Source organism: Rhamphochromis sp. 'chilingali', assembly GCF_963969265.1.
Source record: "Rhamphochromis sp. 'chilingali' genome assembly, chromosome: 12".
Taxonomy (NCBI): domain Eukaryota; kingdom Metazoa; phylum Chordata; class Actinopteri; order Cichliformes; family Cichlidae; genus Rhamphochromis; species Rhamphochromis sp. 'chilingali'.
Window position 1 is genome coordinate 10623565 of NC_137939.1, and position 21167 is coordinate 10644731.

Sequence of the window (21167 nt, forward strand, 5' to 3'; positions counted from 1 at the left end):
CTAAACTTAGAAAAACACATTAAGACAATAACAAAATCAGCTTACTATCACCTCAAGAATATATCAAGGATAAAAGATCTGATGTCTCAACAGGACCTGGAAAAACTAGTCCATGCATTCATCTTTAGTAGGCTTGATTACTGTAACAGCATCTTTACAGGTCTACCTAAAAAATCAGTCAGACAACTACAGCTCATTCAGAACTCTGCTGCTCGAGTCCTCACTAAGACCAAAAAAGTGGACCACATCAGTCCAGCTCTGAGGTCCTTACACTGGCTGCCTGTCCGTCAGAGGATAGACTTTAAAGTTCTGATGCTGGCCTATAAAGCTCTGAATGGTTTAGGACCAAAATACATCAGTGACCTCCTGACCCAGTATGAACCATCCAGATCCCTCAGGTCATCTGGATCCGGTCTTTTATCAGTTCCCAGAGTCAGAACCAGACACGGAGAAGCTGCATTCAGCTTTTATGCTCCTTATATCTGGAACAAACTCCCAGAAAGCCTCAGATCAGCTGAAACACTCAGTTTATTTAAATCCAGGTTGAAGACTCACCTGTTCTCAGCTGCATTTGAATAAAGCACCAAATCCACACTTTAAGCTTAAATTTCAAAACTTACATTTAACTACTGATTTTATCTACTGTTCTGATTTTATCTGTTTTGATTTTATATACTGTTGTTTGTTTGTTTGTTTGTTTGTTTGTTTGTTTGTTAATTAGTTAGTTAGTTTATTTGCTTGTTTTATTCAATTTTAAATCATGCTTTTTATTTGTTCTTGTTTCTAATGTCTCTGTAAAGCACTTTGAATCACCTTGTTGTTGAATTGTGCTATACAAATAAACTTGCCTTGCCTTGCCTTGCCATTATTTCATATTTATTACTTCCCCCTCCTCATTGCTTTATTATTGTAGCTCATAGTATATACAGTATTCTGAAGAAGGTCTAAAATGTCACTGTGTGTGTGTGCATGTGTGTGTTTTATGTATATGGATTTTTTTAAATTATTACTCATGATATAACATTGTCCAGACATGGCTGGTAAGGACATGAGGAGGAAACAGTAGGAGCTGTGTGAGGCTGCTAAAGGCAGTGCTATAACATTTTTCTGTCATCATTTTATTATAGATTAAGTGCAGGAGTTGTTAGGTGTGGATAATTAGATTATAGTTTATTGCAATAACAAGTTGTGCCTTGTTCTCAGATAGACAGCAAGTGGAGAGTGATATATGAAATGATGGGATGGAAGGAAGAAGAGAAGCAAAGAGTGATTCACAGGCAGAGCCTAAATTATTTCTCACAGTTTTTTGTTGCCTTATGGTTCCAAGCGCTGTCACCAATCTTTGTATTTTGTTATTATCTCATGACACTTGTTTAATCAGCTACCATCTCTCCTATGGACTTTTTAATGTCTACAGTCTCAGATCAACACAGCCCTGCCCTTCCCATATTAGATTCTTGATGAATGTGTGTTGTTGTTATTCAACCTGGTTCAATGTGCCCCTTTTTAACTTTGAGCACCCGCCCCTTTAAACCTCTCTGCACGGCCCTGCCTCAAAGCAAACTGCACTGTCCATCTTACGTGTTGCGCAATAATGTTTAACACTTAGTATTTACTGTTATGTTCCCATAGATCATCATGATGTTGTTTATCCCTTGTTAAATGCTTGTTTTCTTTTTTCTTTCTCAACAGGTGATCCAGGTGATTGATATATGTATTTTTGTCTGCTTATTTTGTTGGTTTTTGTTTTTTGCCCTTTATCCCCGTCCCTCTTCTCCGCTGTTTTTTCCTCTTTCTTTCTCCCTTTTCTTTTCCTCATTCAAGTCTGTCCCGTATCTAGCAAGTGAAAATAAAAAATAAAATAAACAATAAAAGGTGAATCAAATAGACCATTACGGCAAGGCTGGGATCGTCCATTTGGTAAAGTAAATCCGTTGGGCATCTTTCTTCGCCTTTAGACAATAATTCTGATAGCAAAAGAGCCAAACGGGACAGGCAAAAAAAAAAAAGAGAGAGTGAAGAGGACTTTTGATGTAAGTTAGCATTTGAATTCAAACAACCAAAAAATGTAAAAAGAATAAGCGTAATAAACAGATTGTTGTGATTGTCTAAATAACCAGGTATAACATTAGTCACCCTTAGTTAGGCTGCATATGATTTACTGTTTTAATTCAATATGTTTCATGCGTAATTGGTATGTTTTCATATTTATGAGCAATGGGACACCTCGGGATGGCATAACCTTGCCGAGGAGACAGAATACCTGCATTCGGCAAGACTGATAATTAAGGATATTTTCATTCATGAAGCTGTCATAGCAAGTATAAAACCATAACTAAAAAATTAAAACCAACTTTTAAAAAATCTGATAATTATCTAATAATTGGTAATTATCAAAACAAAATTGTGAACTCAATTAATTAGTGAAATAAAGCCTATTATCAATTATAATATAATAAAATATAATATAATATAAGACAAAAATAAATGTTTCAGTGCTTTTTGCCAATCACCTCGCGGTGGTATTATTATTATTATTATTTTGTAATAACTGTTGCGGAAAAAAAAGGTGGAAACTAAAAATAAAACCAACGGTCCATATCACGTCATCACAAGTGGACGGCAGAGTACGCAATTGTAAACAACGAGTGACGTCACCTCGGCGGGCGACGAAGCTTCGCGTACAAAAAAAAAAGAAATGCCGCGGTTCGGGTCGGCAGGTTGCTAATGTCTCCGGGTGTCTTCATGTGGACCGTTGCGGGTTTTTTTTAAACACGTGTAAAATTCTGTAAAAACTGAACTTCTTATCTCTTCGGTTGTCAGGTACAGCAGCAACAAAAAACGAGATATTGAACCATTAAAATCAATACGAGGACCGGTAAGACTGCTGCTTTACACAAGTTAGCAAGTCGTACAGAAAATTAAGCATTTAAATTTAATTTTGCTGAACCAGGGGAGTAAAACATGACAACTCTAACGAGGCAAGATCTCAATTTTGGGCAAGGTAAGGCCATTAAAGGAATATATATATACCAGGTCTGGTCAGCTCGGCGAGACTACTGTTAATTTTCCAATAGGTAGTTGTCCCCCTTGCAAAGTCATGGGCATATGGAACCTACATAAACCATGCTGTCACTGTCTGCCTGGGTTTTACTATGAATTAAAGTGAGCTAAGTAGGCGACGCTATATTGCTGAATGTTTGCATTGGGTTTGGCGGGACTTTGTCACATTAGCAAGAACACGAGAGGTTTTATTGTTCGCATGTTTTCCAGTGGTTGCTGACATTCTGTGTGAATTCCTGGAGGTCGCTATTCATCTCATCCTGTATGTCCGTGAGGTTTATCCCTCTGGGATATTTCAGAAGCGAAAGAAGTACAACGTACCTGTGCAGGTACTGTTTTATGTGTTATTACTATTTGTTTGCAGCTGTTAGGTGTGTGCATATTAGCTTCTCTAATACAGGACTTCTGTTGGTGTGTTTTATTCCAGATGTCATGTCACCCAGAGCTGAATCAGTATATCCAAGATACACTACACTGTATAAAGCCACTCATTGAAAAGGTAAGCTATGTCCTGAAAGTGACGGGTCAATGTCACACAAAGTGTACTCTCATTTCTCCTCTTACTGCTCTGATACCCTCCATTCGCCTCTTAGAACGATGCAGAGAAGGTGGTTGTGGTCATCATGGACAAAGAGCATCATCCAGTAGAGAGATTTGTTTTCGAGATTTCCCAGCCACCACTGCTCTCCATCAGGTTGCCCTCCACATTTTAATGTTTACTAAAAAGAAGCATCTTTCCGTTGAAATACATTTTTACTGTGACACTGGTCACTGACTGCTATTTGTGTTTTCACAGCTCAGACACGTTGCTGTCACACGTGGAGCAGCTGCTGAGGGCGTTCATCCTGAAGATCAGCGTGTGTGATGCTGTTTTAAATAGTAATCCACCAGGTAATGTCATCGTGGCTCACCGGAAGAGAAGACAATTACATACATGCTTATATACTCATATACTCTGCAAAGGTTTTGGAAAGATTTTTAAATGATATCCTTTAAGTCACATGATTCAGCACAAAGTCTTGCCTAAGCAGCTTAAGAGGATTCTCTTCATTACTGGGGTAAATATTTGTGTTCACCTTTGGAAGATAGGAGGTGCATAAATTGATTTACCCATTAGCAAATGATTTACATTCATTTAAGTCTGTGCTCACTTTTCTTCATTGCAAACACCACATACTCCTTTAAAGGCTTACAGACACAAACTAACTCATTCACTTGGCACACATAAACATGAGAACACACCAAATCTACCTCAGAAAACTGTCAGAACTCTTAATGTCAGAAAGCCTTCCAAGAAGACAGAGTAAAGGTCAATTTTGATTGTGTATATATATACCTTATTTTATTTGACTTTGCCCTTTGACTGTACTTGAGATTATTTATATATTTTTGGATTTTAGATAACATTTTCTTTAAAAAAAATTCCATTAAAACGTGACACGGAAATACAGTCAAAGGTTTAGTTTTTTTGTTTGTTTTTTGACAGGTGTTGTATGCAGTTAAAATTTAAAACATTACAATTTCTAAAATGGAAACCAATTGGGGTTTCATTTTGAAATACCTGTAGAGTTTTCTATATTTATTATTGCTAATTAATAAGACAAAAGTATTTCTTATCAGATTAATTGATGGAATAATCAAGCCTTTGTCAGAAATCTATGCCAATTAAACTGAAGTCCAGAGAAAGGTGACATTATAGTGCACATAAGGTGGTATGGGCTCATAGATTTGACTGATTGAACTGTTTTACTTTTCTTTTTTTGTCACAGGGTGTTCGTTTACAGTACTAGTACATACCAGAGATGCTGCTACTCGCAATATGGAGAAGGTTCAAGTAATTAAGGTGAGGTGTTTAAATGCACTTACTCAGAAACACAGAATTGTTATTTACATGTGTTGGTCACATTAATGTGTTTGCCTCTGCAGGATTTTCCATGGATAGTCGCTGATGAGCAAGAAGTCCACATGCAGGAGCCTAGACTCATTCCACTAAAGACTATGACTTCTGATATAGTAAAGGTAAGCAGAAGCATCCCATTCACTGATTCATTTAATGGTGAATTATTGTCATCTGCATGTCCACATTGTTTGGTTGTTTGCCTTTAACAGATGCAGCTGTATGTGGAAGAGAGAGCCCAGAAAACATAGATGCTTTCTTAGCAGAAACCATGCTGCAGGAGATAATCTGTGACACCAGGGAATCCCAGGCAGAATCTTCAACACAGCCTCTCAGTGCTGAATTGATGAGTTGTTGAGGAACACATGGGGAGAGAGTGATGTTCCCTGTGAAATGTATTTTTATGAGGTCCATTAACTTTGCTTCTGGCGGCGTTAAAGGTTGGACTCGCACACTGGGTTGATAGAAGTCCTTTATCATCAGCGTGGGCCATTTTCTCATTCCACATAAATGCGTGATTATGGTTCTGTTTGTGAAATTCTGGGCCGTTGGTTAAAATGTATATATTTTTAATTTATTTCCCGTTATGTGCCAGGAAAGTCTTTCAGCTCTTCATCACACTCCACTGCTAAATATCATCCTTTTTGCTGATAGCAGTCAAGTCTGATATTGTCATGAATGTGGTCAGTGTAGCTGTGCATCCGTGCTGATACGTAATGTATTTTGTTGTTTTTTGAATGGAGATTTTTAGGGTAACCGGATGGAAATGTCCTTGTAACTCTATGAAATTCAAAGCATATGGAAATCAGGAAAACAGTGTAGTATGTACCATTAACACCAGTCTGTAAACTGAGATGACAGTTGTATTGTTAGTGCAATAATATTACTCTGTTTCTTTGTAGGCAGATTTATTTGCTGAAACTCCCACAGACAGCCTGTCCTTATAACTCCACATGGAGGTCGTCTGTCAGTCTGTCTCACTCTGTTTATTGTACGGTGTCTTAACTCTCTGTAATGTCCTGCCGAGCAGTTTCTTGCATGGTGTCCACAGCAGCATCTATCAGGAAAGCCTTCCTGGAGTTTCTGTGAAGTTAAAGGATTTCGTTGTGTGCATTTGCAACCAGGGGTAGCATTCTCTTCTATTGTTGGATGGCAAATAGAAAGTTCTAATGGAGCATTTGATTTTTTTTTCCGTTCACAGAAGTTTGTTTTAATATGTGAAAGTTTATTAAACTCTAAAAAAAACAAACAAACCAAAAAACGAACTGTAATGTAAATAAAGGTCTTGGTATAAGAATTCAAGGACCCAAACACATGACAGGAGGAAGAGTAACATCTGAAATCTGAATCTTTTAACAAGTTGAAGTCATACAAACAAGTGGTTAATTCCACCAAGGGGCAAAAAACAAACCAAGTGCTACAGGAGGAAATCTAACAAAAACCAATAATGTGCGAGAAATAAACTAACACAGGGAAAATGGGGAAAACAGTTTGTCTTTGTACAACCGAGCTGTCGGCTTTCAATCTGCCGTTTGGGAAATGATGCACAGGAGGTCTAAATACCACGGAGACTGATTAGCTACATGAAGTGTCTCACAAAGTAGTTCTGGCACAAGAATATGAGTTTTCCTGTCTGACAGCAGATCATTTATGGTCTGCATAACAATAGCTAGAATACCACATTAACACAAGATCTTCAGCCTTGCATGCAACTGAACTGTTTACAGTGCTTTTAAATGTAAATGGTTGGTATTGTTTGCACAATGATTCATAGGCATTAACTTTCACGTCAGTTTAGCCCTTAATAAACTTAAAGCTTAAATTTAATTTGTATTGTTTGCAGGATTGTGTCATATGAAACCAAAAGACACTTCATAGATTTAAAATATTAAAATGATCTGATACCACACGAACACGACAGGCTCTCTAAAGTTCAGTTCATTATTAAGAAAACACAGAGGTTGTGTTCTTTTATGAAAAACAGAGATAACTTAGATTGAGTTGAGGTTTAAAAATAGATCACTTTTTAGCATAAAAGTAAAAAAGTAGGTTTTTAAACATCCATTTTGTCTTTACTGCGTAGTGATGTACTGGAGTATGTGTGTGGAGTAGATGTGTTAAATACAAATGTATTAAAGGAAGCTGAGATCCAAAACTGTTGAAGCTGCAGTTGTTCAGAACAATTGGGAAGAAATCGAACAAAAGCAGAAGGTCTGGATGAGTTTGAGTGTCACTAAAAGACCAGCAGTAGCAAACATTAAACTTACTCAGTCAACTTCCACAGTGGCTGATCTTCAAATGACTCACAAATGTTTGTCTAAACTATTGCTCACCCTCAGTCTAAACCAAGGTGATCTAAGACTCCTGCAGTCCACAGAAATACCACAGTCAGTAGATCCAAAGGTATCTCCTGCCCAAAGGAGTTTATCTCTAGTTATCAGTTTGGACAAAAAAACAGCCTGATATTTTTGGAGAAGGATATGAATTAATATTTTACACTTCATAGAACATCATATAATGATATAACTCCATTTTCATGTGCCGTAGTATCAGTATGAACCATGAATTTGTATATTTTCTGATCACAATAAATCCGATTCAGTCACAGCTCATTCTGCATATGAAGCTTATGCTTTTTTGGTGTGTTTTAAATCTCTTTTCTCTCCTGACCTCCTGGTTCCCCTACGGGCATCGATGGATGTAGTACCCCATCACATATCCTATGATGTAAACTGCCACCAGTGCAGCTACGGCTCCTGCTGCTTTTACTACTATTCCAGTGCTGCCGACACACATGCTGTTGCAGATCCTGTGAATGGGAAAGAAAGGGGGCGGGTTTATTTGGTACCTGTGGTTTGGTACCTATGGTGGATGTAAGCTTAATTTTAATGGATTAATAACATGACCCCACTCTACACCTTTAAAACAAAGTTATACCACAGTTCATTCAGAACTTGGAGCGATCCCATTCACAGACACACAAACACTGTCAAAAACACAAGTTCCCTGGAGGAAGTAACTACATATCATTTAAACTATAAAAAATAGGTTGCAGGAAGTTTAAGTGAGATGGATACATGGATAAAACCTATTACAACCTTTCTCCTACACTTGATTTAAACTGTATGGTCAATGTCAAACTCATAAAACCTGGATTCTTTTTATTAAACACATTTAACCTTTGTCAGTTTAACTTAGTCCTCATGTGGTGTCAAGCCCAGCTGCTATCCTCTAAGTCTCACCTCCTCAGTGAGGACTGTGAAGCCTCTACATTCATGTTGATGTTGTCCTCATTCCAGCGGTCGTACTGCACGCTGCCGGAACCGTTGGAGTCCATGAGGACAGTTTTCCTTCGTCTCAGGGGCTGATCTGCTGGAATCACCGCTCACTCACTGCTTCAGTGTTGAGCTTCACTGCGCTCTGAAACAGCGAGTTTGGACAGTTGTGTCTTCGTAACAAAATACTAACACTTTTAGGGTATCTTAAAGTCAATCAAATATCTTGGGGCTAAACCATAGCTCATGACTGAAATAAACCAGTTCAAAAAGCAGTGACTGAAGGATTACAAATTCCCTTTATATCCTCACAGTCTTACAAAAGTCTTGCTCACCTGTAGGAGTCACAAACACTCACCAGCCTGCTTAGGAATCTCTGCTCTCCGGCACTTGTAAATCAGCGACTGAGACGAAGGGCTGTGCCTCAGCCTGTCATAAGTCCTTTGCTCCTAATCCATCTGTTGTTTTTGACCCTGTTAAATGACTCTTTCTCAGTGATAAAGGCCAGCTCGATGTGGTTTGTTAGTCTCCTGTTTCAGCAGAGCCTGTGCAGATAGTGCACTGCTTAGCAAAGATAGTTGATTTTGTAGAGTTTAATGGTTTGGGCTAAACACAACAGCATGCAGGTTTACTCCTCGGCTTCACTGAAAAGGCAAAATGCAGTACTGTAGTACAGTCCGTGTACTGTTTCAGACACATAATTCAATGATCCCTGCGACTTACTTTAATTACAGTGCATACAAGGTAATACCTCAAAAGAAGCAAAGGGATTTTGTTTTTACTTACCTTGAAGTGTCATATTTTAAGCTGAGAAGTTGAGCATGCATCAAGACCAGTGTTGGGTAAGTTACTTTAAATTAGTAACTTAGTTACATTACTAGTTACTTCTATTAAAAGTAACTCAGTTACTTCAAGTTACTCGTTACTTTCAGAGTAACTAGTTACTAGGGAAAGTAACTTTGGTTTAACTCAGAATTCTCTTGTTAATGTGTTGCCTCAGTAACTGGATACCCAGCAAGATTGACAGTCTTCTAGCTTGCTTACTTGCCACAAGTGCACTGTGCCACCTACCAATAGAAAGGAAAAAATAATGTGCACATTTCCACGAGAGAAATCCCACGCCTGATTCTATCCTAGCCATTCTATCCTCGCTTTTTACATCCAACACAAAAACTGCAGTCGTGGTGCTTTTGATTGTACTCAGAACTCGGAAATTCTGCCTTCTGAATAGGAAGATGTAGATAACACCAGACTGCAGATGAGCTGCATACAGAGCTGGACTGGGACAAAAAAATCGTCCTGGGCATTTTGACTAGAGACCGGCCCACCATTATAGGAAAAATCATAAAGCCTTTGAATGAAAATAAGCACTGTTGTGACAGTGATGTTCACTGTTTTGATGGTATATATGTATCAATCTATCAATTGTTTGTTGTAAGACTCAGATAATTATTTTTTTTAAAAGTGAGACATTTTAAATGAGAATAAGAAAGTATTTCCTTGTGCCCCCCTTTCCCTTTTAATTCCCTACATGGACCTCTGGCAACACTTTGCTAGACCCGCCCCTGCACAGTTACCAGCTGTCAGCTACTTAGAAAAGGATCCTGGTGTTATTTGTCTCTCAGAAACAGTTCATAACTTCTCTTCAACTCATTCATGTCACCTAAAAGGTAAACCTGTTTCTCCATCACAGCTCTGATGATCCAGTAAGGACATCTCCTGGTTTCATCTTCATGTTTCCCTCTCACCACATATCCAAACCGATATCATGACCAGCAGCTTTACAGCTGTGGCTCCAGCCAACATCAGCTGATACTAGAAATTAATATTAAATAAATTCTAACAACAGCTGATCAAGCTTAAAGGTGCTGCTGTTGTTTACCGCGACATCCGCTGGTTTCCTCTTTCTGGCGCAAAGTGGGCGATAAACAAACAAGAGAGAAAAGCCGATCAGCTGATCATTGATCAGTTTCATGATTGAAGTAGAAACAGGAGAGAGATGGTGAGAGGATGAGAGAAGAAGAGGCAACTGTGCAGCAAAGACACAGAGTAACTCCAGCTTTGTGTCTTTTTCATTGTAGCTGAAACATAAACTGTGTTCCTTTTCACCTCAATACGAAACGCGTAATAATTTCTCTGAATACGAGACGATTCCGTTTTTTACTAGACGGTTGGCAACGCTAATAATTAACCTTATGAACAAAATAAAGTTCAACATCAGTAACATAGCACCACCCAGCTGTATAGAAACTCCGTCATGCTAGCTAGCACGCAGTACGAAAAAGTCAGCACAACAAAAATAAACTTGGTTCATATCTGACCCAGATGGACTGCAGGTTATAACTTCTTACCTGAAGTTCAGTTCACCTGACACTCTCGGACCGGCGGCCGCTTCGGGTCTCTCCTCTTGCCTCCCTTTTCCTTCATCCACCTGCTGGCTTCCACCACTTGCTAATGTTATTGAATCTGTGAGAGCTAGCTCTGCGATAGCCACCACACGAAGTAACGAATAACGAGCCTATCTAAATCCCAGTAACGAGTAACGCGTTCCCGGTTTTGGCATAATAACTAGTTACCGTGCTCGTTACCACAATAATAACGTAGTTACTGTAACGCGTTACTTAATAACGAGTTAGTCCCAACACTGGTCAAGACATTGTATCTTATGGCACTTGGTTACTACAAGAATGTGACGAAAACACGCAATTTGTTCCAGTTTCTTTCACTGAGTCTAAATATCAAAGATGACACAGTTTAGCAGGGATACAATAGTAATTTTTGCAACGACAAGGTGATTCATGGTTAGTAGTGTGTCCTTAAAAAAGACCTGACATAAGACCTGAGGGACGGATCTGGTCCTTCAGCTGATCTATCCACTGTTCACTGAAGCTTCAAAGGAAATGGTGTCAGTGGAAGGGTGGCTGTCAGGAAGCCATTCTTAAGGAATCACTCTCATTATAGAAGGAGGAGGTCAGAAAAGAGGTACAACAATGTCAACAGCCATATGTATAACACTGTGGAGGCTGGTTTAGGGACACCTTTTAGCCAGTCTTGTCAAAACTGATGAAATTATGAACACAGAAACACAGATTTTGATTTTGAGCCACCATACACGACCATTTGGAAAGAGTGTGATTTGGATCATTGCCATAAAGTCATTGCCAAACACACTGCCAATGCAGTAAAAGCATAACTGAATAAACACACTGAATAACACACAAACAGTGGAACACTGACAGTCATGGGTTGGCCCCCAGCATTAATCGAGCAGAGTGGGATCATGTTGACAGAGAACAGAACAAAAGCCAGCCAACATCCAAAGAAGAGCTGGATGTCCTTAAAGAAGCCTGGAAAACTATTCCTGAAAACTACTTAAAGACATGACAAGAAAGCTGCCGAAGAGAGATCAGAGTGTGTTCAAAAATAACGGTGTTCATACCAAACACTGGCTGTCAAGTCTGTACTGTACAAACTGTTATACTGTATTTCTGTTAGGGTCCTGGGTTTTTGACTGAGTGTTTTGAGTTTCCTGTGTTTTTTGTCACTTTGTATTCTCATTGTTGGTCTTTAGTTACTCCCTTGAGTGTAGTTTCTTGTGTTCCGTGCTTTGTGTTTCCCTCCGTGTATTATTTTTCATCTCTAGCCTTTTGGTTCTTAGAGTTCTCTGCCTTATGGTTTATGTCTCTGTGTTTCGGGGTTGCTCTGTCTCCACTGTGTCTCAGTGTTATACTTCCTGTTTTACTTTGAAGGTCTGCGTCTCATGTGAGTGTATCCTGCTTTGCTTCCTTGTCTCGTCAGTTCTGATTTCTCCCAGCTGTGCTCTCCTTCTGTGTCTCATTCAGCCTTGTGTTTCTCTGTGTCGGTGTCCCGTCGTCCCTCATGGCTGTGTTTCTCTGTGTGGTTTCCCCGTGAGTTTACCTTATTCTTTCCCAGTTTAGTTTTTGTGTTGCATGCATTTTCCTTTCCAGCCAATAAAGCTGTGATTTTGTTCATCCCTCGTGTCTGAGAGCCTGCATTTTGGGTCCAACTCCTGCCTGCACACAGCTGACACCTGACGATTTCTTTGTACCTTTGCATTTTTCCAATAACACATGAGGTGACTTTTGCACACTGCTGTATATTTTGCTTCAAACAACTGTTTCTTGATGAGATAATAAAATATTTGTAGAAACATGACACTTGAACTTGTGCTTGCAGCTATATTTGAGCTCCATCTTCTCCCAACTTTAAATCTACCATTACACACCTCATCCCACACACTTGGTATAACTCAGGGGTAGGCAACTCCAGGCCTCGAGTGCTGGTATCCTGCAGGTTTTAGATCGCACCCTGGGTTAACACACCTGAATCAAATGATTAGTTCATTACCAGGCCTCTGGAGAACTTCAAGAAATGCTGAGGAGTCATTTAGCCCTTTAAATCAGCTGTGATGGATCATGGACACATCTAAAACCTCCAGGATACCGGCACTCGAGGCCTGGAGTTGCCTACCCATAACTCTTTAGGTAATTACTGTGCACACTCTAATTTCTTTTCACGTATTATTATTACAATATTGCTGTTTAATAATATTGCAAGTCTACAACTGTTTCTTGTGTTTAATGCCATCAGAATAATCCCACGCTGTTACGTGCAGATCACCACAGAACTCAGCGAATGCTTGCGACTATATTTCAGCGAGAGTGTAAAGTCTTTCCCATGGTGCAATAACCTCCACTATCTTGCCATGACTCAGGCCTGAGGGTGCCTCTGCTCCACTGACACTCAGTTGAACTTTGGTACAGGACACAGAACAGGCTTCTGGGTGAGCAAAGCACAACGCTGGGGCAACAGAAAGAAAACGGAAGCGCTGAGCTGATACTTCACAACACTGTAACGCGATCTATGAACCATAAAAGATGAATCTTGAGAGTGCAGATGCTTAAAGTAGCTTACTTTTATAGACATTCAAGGTGATTTTTCCTCCCTTGAGGTAGTACTATGTTCTCTTTCATCACATGGCTTCTTCCAACTTCCTACTTCTTACCAGGGTGGCTGACTCTAGATATAAATCCACTGGAAAGTTTACTCCAAGGTGAGTTCCTCATCCTTCAGCACGGCTGCGGGCCATTTATTAAAAGAGTAAATGTCTGAGGTTTGTTATTACTTGTGCTCGAAATTCACGGCTATCTGACCTGCAGGGCTGGTAGCTGCATGTGGGATCTCTGTGCTGTGCTCCCTGTTGAGAGTGCATTTATTCTTGGAGGAGAGGTGAGAGAGGTCGCCTCTTGTGTACAGACTTATGTGGTGTTTTGCTGAAGAATTTCCCATTTTCACTTTTAAAAATAATTGATTTTAGAGGGATTTCATCATCCACACAGTTTATTTTTATGTCTTTGATGTGACTTTTTTTTCCCTCCTCCCTACAACTTGGAGCTGGAGTAAAAAAAATGGTGAAGACACATCAACTCGGAAGACATCCGGTCATCCGATAAGGACAAAACCTGGACTTACTGGGCTGCTTCAGTTTCTCTTTGTAACTGGGATACTGTGTGTAGTGGGCTCCCGTGTGGCCTCACTGGTGGTACTAGAATTCTGTCTTCGAGCTGTCTCTGGATTGGTTACAGCTGGACCAGTAAGAAACCAATTATGTGATAAAAATATATATGAATATGCCTCAGCTGTATAAGGTGATTTTTCTGTGGCTTACTCTGCTGAGTTGGTGTCAGGATGAGTCGCGACAGCCATCGTCGTCTGCTTTGATTCATTCATCACTCGTGCTCCTCTTTTTTCCCAGGAGTCGGGGAAATTTCTGCAGCAGCTGTTAGTTCAAAGCCAGTTCTCTCTGGGTTGCGCCCTAACCTGCAGTTTGCACTTTCTACACGAGGGGGCGGCGCAGCGCTGGCTATGCTTACTCCTGGCAGCAGCACTCAGCTGGTTTCTGGCTAGGCAGGCCACAAACCTGCTGCACCATGTCATAGCTCTGTATAAACTCCACAGCTCACAGGGCTACTGCGGCATTTGCATCAGCCTCCTCACATCGGGCAGCTCCCTGCTGCCCATGCTGTGCAGGACCATCATCATTACCTTCTCTGTGGCTGTGCTGGCTGCTGTTTCAACCATCAACCAACATTTCCTCTCTGCAACAGAAGCCCTTAGGTTTTGGACACCACTTACTATCTGCTATACGCTGTTGGTGGTGTACATGCAGGGTGAGAAACATTTAAAGACATAAGCCCTTACAAAGCGATATGCCAGTAGCATCACTTGCTTCTCAATTCACCTGACTAATCACTACAGCATCTGTGGCTGATCTAAGACATTTGTTTAGTTTGTTTAAATGCAAATGAAATACTTCTCCCTAATAGTCCTCTAATGTCATGGTTCTGTAGAAGAGCAACACCGTCTGCCTAGCAGCCAGGCCGTCCTCAATGCAGTGGTGGTGCGTCTCGGGGGTTTGATGGTCCTGATGCTGACTGTTGGACGCTGGGCAGACGTGTTCCACATCCTAATATGTTTCCTCGGAGAGGCTAGCTGTCTACTCCCCACCAAGGATCTGCTGGATGCAGCATCCTCACAGGTCAGTGAGTCTCCCTGGGAGCGGCACACAGGGCCAAAAGCACTTCGTTCCCACCGAGGCCTCCCAAAACTGGAGTAGAATATCAATATGTTCATTAGATGAGTCTCAAGATGACACTCGATTTTTCCAACTTGTATCCCGGGTGGAGAAGGTTTAAGACCCCCAAGACAGATTCAGGTCAACGTGATCTCTGACTCAGAATACTGAGTCTACTTTTCCTTTCACTGAGCTGACCTATTTAAAGTTGCGGGGTTTAAACAAAGTATAATGCAAAATAAAACAAATATAAAAAACCTTGCATTTGAATAGACTTTTAAGGTGAGTCGGGTCTGTTTTGCTATTAAAATGTAGCTCATGTGGTGATTGAGAATCATGCATATCAAGAAATCATGGCTACATTCACTAAGCTATATGTCTGGCTGTAGCTTAACAGCAGGCATGTCTTCAGTCACCCATGTTTCTAGCATCATATTTTGCTGTGTTCACACAGGATGAAGAGGATTATACAGAGTACAGAAGGAGGGAGCGTCAGCAAACACCACGAGCCTTCAAGAAGGAGCATCAGAGATAGGCACTCTGGGATTTTAAAGCCTGCACGTCTCTTTAATGGCACTATTTAGTGGAAATCATATCAAGGCAACGTTGCTTTCTACCTACAATGTAGTATACATTTTGTATTAAATATTTGACACAACTCATCATGTAAGGAATGTTTACAGTCTTTTCACATTTTCTAAAAGAACAATTTCATGGTTATCAACAACTATTCAATAGGCAGCCTTTCAACAAGTCCTGGAGTTCATTTTACTTCTTAGGATGCTAAGGATGTGTTTTTAAGCTTGTTTTCTTCCTGCTGGTTAGTCATACTGTTTCAACAATAATGGTTATCTGGGTCTGTGTGACCTCTTGGGAAGATTTACCGTTTGAGATCATTTCCAGTAGAGCAGATTAAGGTCAAAGTATTATTTTTTTTTTATTCAGTAGATTTCGCATTTCCCAGCATTTTCAGTTGAGAAGCAATACAAAACCCATTTTTTATATTTCACCAACGCTGAACCCCTTTCTTTTATTCTTGCAGTATAAGGTAGGCATTCAACAGAAACAGAATAATAAAGCTGCACAAAATAGGAAATTATTCCATTTATTGGAAAAAAAAAACCCGACAGAAAATGTAAATTTAGACTCCCATATCACGTCGTCGTTTTTAACCATTAAAGCAGTCGCTGTTACAGCAGGTAAATGCACTCTACAGAGGAGCTAACATTACTAAGTGTAGTACTGACATGACTGCAAACATCCAATAACTGCATACCACACAGCCTGGGCAGTGGGTAAGCTTATTCGTTTATTGTTTTGTTGTTTGTTCACTTATTTCCCCGCGACAGGCCCGCAAACACCATTGTGCTCTGCTAGTGTTCAAAGGCTGTGTGCTTGAAAAGAAAAGGCAAAATGGCTGACGACAACGTTAGTGCTCCAAAGACACACAAAATGGCGTTAGACAAAGAAAAGGCTAGTTTACTTGATTATGCGTCGACCTTAGCTCCATTTTGTTGGACAAACACGCTGTTAAACAGCTAGCAAGCCGTATTAATTCACACTGTTGTTGTAATGGCAGCAAATTCGCTTTATTAGGCTACACTCAAAGGGGCTTTTTATGAGGAAGTTTGAGATACCGCCCTTCCAGCCTGTGCTACATTGTCTCAATAACAGTAGCCAAGGTTAAAGCCTGACTTCGTGTGACAATTTAACACCCATATCGAATTAAATCCACAATGTGTCGCCGGTGTTATGCCCATTAGATCTGTCTTTATTGAGAGCTGTGGACAGACAGAAACATATTCCATGAGAGGGTTTTTGTTATGTCAGTCCCGTCATCCCGTGTCAAAAAAAATTACAGGGGGAAACATTAGCCTGACGGTCCAGTTTCCACGATAATCCACGTCTGAAAATCACTGAAGATGAAATTTAGTTTTTGGTGTCTAGTCGATCCACCAAAATGAGAAATTGTACTCCCAGAGGTTTATTAGACTTTTAATGGAGTAAAGTTCCACATCAGGACGCTTTCAGTAGACATAGGGAGGACGCTCTGAGCACCCGAGTACGGTGAAAATGCCCATAGAACTGACTGAGCGCCGTTGTAACCTCCTCTGGAGATTTCCAGATTGTTCTGTCTTCATCTGATAGGCACAGTGGACGCATGCGCAAAGCAGTTTCGCGTGTCCCCTGTTACTGCATTTTAACGCAGGCGCACTTCTCCCTTTAAGTATTCTTAATATAGTAACAAAAGCAGAATAATGCCCCGCTGTAGTTGCAGCTTTATTTTCAAACCAAACAAGCCAGTGATCATTTTCCACAGGCAAAAAAAATTACAAATAAAAATAAATAAATAAAACAATTCAGCTCCAAGGAGGATTTGGGCACAACACAATGTGGAGAAAATAGTTGTTCATCTACCATTTTACTTAAATGTTGACGCCCCTCTTGATTATGTGGACATCATTATTTGGTTCGTTATTTATCAGTCATGGTGGTCATTCAGAGAAAGTGTGCATGTTTTATAATGGGGATAGTCGGTCAAAGAAAAATACACACACACATACAGTTTGTATTTTCCCTTACAAGAGGGCTTATCGCCACTGTACTCTTGGACTTTTGGACAGGGGCCTGATTGTTTTGTGTTACTTATTAGCTTAAAGTAGAGCTCAGACCAGGTCAAAGTACTTGACTTAACAGCTCCCGGTGCCTTTTGTAACCCAGTAGTAGAAGCTGTTAAATATGTCAAAGCATCTTTTTTTTTTGTTGCTCTGACAGACTGCAGGTGCAACATGCAGAAGGCATATGTATCAATTCAAAGTTTAAAGGTTTCAAACACATTCAAACTACCTCAGTGTGGTAAAGTTTCTTACTGTAAACTTAGCCGTGTTGTCTCGAGTTTGCTGGATTGCTTTTCTGGACGATCCGGCTTGGGGATTCTGAATTTTGGGGATTTTATTTATTGTGTCACTGCCTCAGCTTTTCTTTCTTTTTTTTTTTTAACTGATCTAGCAGTACGTTGATCTTTTCCATACAAAAGAACAGTTTCCCACATAAGTTTCATATCTGTCAAAATATGAAACTCATGAAAATCCACCTAAACTTCCTGTAATTTCACTTGACACACTGACAAGCAAACTATTTTCTGTCATACATAAGTTATGAATTATGTGGTTTCCCCTATTTCCTTGCAACAGTGCCTTATATCAGCTTATGTGGAAACATTTTTGTTTCAGTTTTCACACACTTAAGTGCAAAACTAAAGGGATAAACAGAAAGTGTATTGAACCCAACTGAACGAGACAAAAAGGCCCTCCTGTGGTGTTTTGTTCTGTTCCAGATAGCAGTCTACTCTAAAACATCCCACCAGTGTTGGGAAGACATAGCATATTATTCACACTAATTCAAGTTAAGGAGAAAAAAAAATCTCTTAAACTTATTATAACTTATTATAATAAGTTGGTCACAGATTAACTTGCAGCACATTCATGTTAGATTATTAGCATGCAGAGTAGCCCACAGCTGTCCTTCAGTTTCCTGTTTCCTGTGTGCAAGTTTCCGCTTCAAGTGTCAAAAACTTCAACACAACCTGTGATTAGAATGAGAGTGCATCTAGTCTCCTGATTCTTATGAATGACTGGACTGCAGCTACTGCTGTTTCTGCTGATTTGTTGTGCAGACAAACAGAGCAGTGATCTGAAGTCCCAGCAGTTGGATATGGTAAATGAGTGCCAACCAGCTAAGTGACAGGGAACAACACTGAAGGCTTTTGTAACTTTTTAACATGTGAGCTGATGGCTCACTTTACAATTATGGGGTGACATTTTTTTGCCTGTGCTTTGATAACAACTGAACTATTACAACGTTGAAACATAAAAATACCAAACTTGGGCTCACTGTGTGCTGTGCGCAGGATGATTCACCTTGCCACACTTAACTGCCACTGATGGGATCATCTTGTGAAGCTGCAGATGTCAAAGCACCACCATTCAACCAGGGGTTTTCTCACGCATGCGCAGGGGTGAAAGACCGTCTCATCGGGGGGGGAAAAAGAAGTTCACACACAAAGCCACGCCTGCGCGGTGTGCCTCTCATTACAAGCGAAGTTGCTGCATCTTTTTAGGAAGCTACATGCTTTCTTTCGACACCCAAAGGTCGCATGGTGTCAGGGACGCGCCTAGTCACGGGAACAGACCGGAGCGCGTTCATGAGGTGCAAGATCGCGCTTTAACACTGAAGAGTATCAAACAGCGTGCGGGGATACAGCCTAATGGTTTACATTGGGCCACAACGAGCAGTCAATGATTTGCGCCAAGCATCTTTTTTCTTGTCCGCCGTTTATTTTGCAGAGCTTTTGTATTTTGCACGGGGAGAAACGGACATAGCAAACTCATCTGTATGATCGGGGAGCAGGAGCACACAGTATGGTCCGGGAAACCAGACATTTATGGGTGGGAAATTTACCCGAAAATGTACGAGAGGAGAAAATTATTGAGCACTTCAAGCGGTGAGTAGAAACACAAATGAGCGGCGTGTGTGTATGTGTGTGTGTGTTTGTGCGCGTTTTGTAATGTTAAGAGCGGTGCACGTCCAGCATCTCTCTCTCTCTGTTGTGTCACATTTTAGAGAAGTCGGGATGAAGCAGGAGGTTTCCCTGTAGCAAAGTCCCATTTGGCAACTGTGCTGTCAGTCCCCCCTCTCTCTCTCCATACACACAATCCGAGCAGCAACAACAACACACGGTGCTCCTGCGTTTGAGCTGAGACGAAAAAGCAAAATCTGCTAGCACGCCTCAGCCAGCCCAAGCCAAGCAGCCAGCGGACATATGGTTTTGCCATTTTGACACGCTTATTAACTTGTCGAGCTAGGTGATAACTTTACTCACCCCTCTTACGTCTTCCTGGTGCGCATTGCCAGCAGGCTGATTTTTAAGCAGGCTGACTTTTAAGCAGCGTACCTTTCCACCGGGTGACCGTAAAGAAGGGGCTTTTTCTTGTTTATTGTTTATTGTTTTTGTGGTGCACAGTCAGTGTAAACAAAGTTCAGTCTACCCGGAGAGCCCCGTGCTTTTATACGTGCCCGCATCTCCGGCAGACACCATAAAGTCTCTGTGTTTGCTTCTGCTGTCTGACTCGACTCTGTGAGTTTGTCAGGTCACTGCTTCCAGTCAGACCTGCACACACAGACACACACACACCGCGGTGTATTAGCACGCTGTGCACCCATCTATGAGAGCGTGCCGTTTGCTCCGTTCCTACATCTTAACACAAGTCTGTAGAAGCCGAAAGGTGACACCGTCACGCCGCCGTCCACGCTGCAACATCGCCGCGGCAAACTGGCTGTGATTGACCGGGCTCGGCTGTGCCGCGGAGCAGATGTGCAGTGCTGTAACGCTGTAGTGTTTACAGAAAATGGTTGTTAAAACGGCGCTGACTCGCACAGCCCACAGCGTGATCTGATTTCAGGGAAGATCAGACAGCATATCCATGTATACACACGCACACACATGTATATTTGTAATGCAGCCTGCCATAATCGCACTGAGCTCCATTGCTACTTTTGGTTAAGAGCGAGCCGCTGGAGACTGTGTGCCTTTAGCTCTTTGTTATCTTCCTCGGGCTGAACAATGATTTAAATACGTTTTCTTTCTATTTTTTTTCCCTGCGTGTGGCTTTCACGGTTGTCTGCGCGCTCTCGCCTCTCTCCTCTCTCGGCTGTCAAGGAAATAGCAGCCCGCGTCTCCGTTCATATGCTGGAAACCAGACAGCCCCAAAAACACCAGTTTGCCCATATGAGACCTTTTTTTTTATTGTTGTTGTTTTGGATTTTTAATTATTATCACTGTGTGGGCGTCGCCATATCGGATGAAAGCTGCTAAATGGCAACATTAATCCATAATAACCACAGTGTAACCGAAAGCCATACTCGTCCCACAGCACCCCCCACCTCCCCCACCCTCATCCAAACCTACAGCTGGATGAAATATAAAAACAGATGATATGCATTTGGTGCTTTGCCCTCTCGCGGTCTTATTATTTGCAGTGGGTTGATGCAGAGACTCAGCTACAAATATGGCTCGTATCTAATACGTGCAGCCTCCGAGAGCAGCAGTAAAAATGAGCTACCTATATACACCGTTTTATTTACATAACCCCCTGTTTGAAGTACAACGTAACGTTATGTTTGGGGGGGATGGCGACTGGCAGCATCTCTTTCTTTTTTGTGCAGTAGGGGGAACGGTGCTGGCGAGCCCTTTCCCCCCTTTTTTTCAGCTCGCTACATCAGCTCCAGCGTTAACCCAGAGGTAGCGAGGGTATGCAGGTGCATGACAGCCCAATGT

General features: G+C 41.0%; 5 protein-coding genes across 5 annotated transcripts in view; 3 read left to right on the forward strand and 2 right to left on the reverse strand.

The window, feature by feature from the left end:
* Positions 1-21167, reverse strand: part of slc25a45 (solute carrier family 25 member 45) — a 69476-nt gene that overhangs the window by 6006 nt on the left and 42303 nt on the right. The window lies entirely within an intron of this gene.
* On the forward strand, positions 2543-6134 carry mad2l2 (mitotic arrest deficient 2 like 2). The gene is made up of 8 exons (XM_080899799.1): positions 2543-3004; positions 3274-3392; positions 3491-3562; positions 3657-3757; positions 3860-3954; positions 4833-4906; positions 4990-5082; positions 5173-6134. The coding sequence occupies exons 1-8, from the start codon at positions 2965-2967 to the stop codon at positions 5209-5211; spliced, it is 633 nt and encodes a 210-aa protein (XP_080755925.1). The 5' UTR covers positions 2543-2964; the 3' UTR covers positions 5212-6134.
* smim1 (small integral membrane protein 1) lies at positions 6268-8305 on the reverse strand. Its single transcript, XM_080899800.1, has 2 exons — positions 8203-8305; positions 6268-7769 (listed from the first exon to the last, which is right to left on the reverse strand). Exons 1-2 carry the CDS (start codon positions 8295-8297, stop codon positions 7643-7645), a joined length of 222 nt encoding a protein of 73 aa, XP_080755926.1. The 5' UTR covers positions 8298-8305; the 3' UTR covers positions 6268-7642.
* tmem82 (transmembrane protein 82) lies at positions 13216-17473 on the forward strand (the record flags this gene model as incomplete). Its single annotated transcript, XM_080899795.1, has 6 exons — positions 13216-13309; positions 13416-13485; positions 13651-13849; positions 14012-14426; positions 14607-14794; positions 15285-17473. 6 exons carry the CDS (start codon positions 13216-13218, stop codon positions 15363-15365), a joined length of 1047 nt encoding a protein of 348 aa, XP_080755921.1. The 3' UTR covers positions 15366-17473.
* Positions 18766-21167, forward strand: part of spen (spen family transcriptional repressor) — a 28614-nt gene continuing 26212 nt past the window's right edge. The window contains exon 1 of the mRNA XM_080899789.1: positions 18766-19334. Coding sequence (XP_080755915.1) covers positions 19252-19334 — 83 coding nt within the window. The 5' untranslated portion in view covers positions 18766-19251. The remainder of the gene's footprint in view (positions 19335-21167) is intronic.

Bases quoted from the DNA above. Each gene is read 5' to 3' on its own strand.
- smim1 (XM_080899800.1), bottom strand. From the start codon at position 8,297: ATGGACTCCAACGGTTCCGGCAGCGTGCAGTACGACCGCTGGAATGAG. The intron at 7,770-8,202 runs GTGAGACTTAGA...TCCCATTCACAG, and splicing joins TCACAGTCCTCACTGAGGAG to GATCTGCAACAGCATGTGTG.
- mad2l2 (XM_080899799.1), top strand. From the start codon at position 2,965: ATGACAACTCTAACGAGGCAAGATCTCAATTTTGGGCAAG. The intron at 3,758-3,859 runs GTTGCCCTCCAC...GTGTTTTCACAG, and splicing joins CCACCACTGCTCTCCATCAG to CTCAGACACGTTGCTGTCAC. The intron at 4,907-4,989 runs GTGAGGTGTTTA...TTGCCTCTGCAG, and splicing joins AGAAGGTTCAAGTAATTAAG to GATTTTCCATGGATAGTCGC.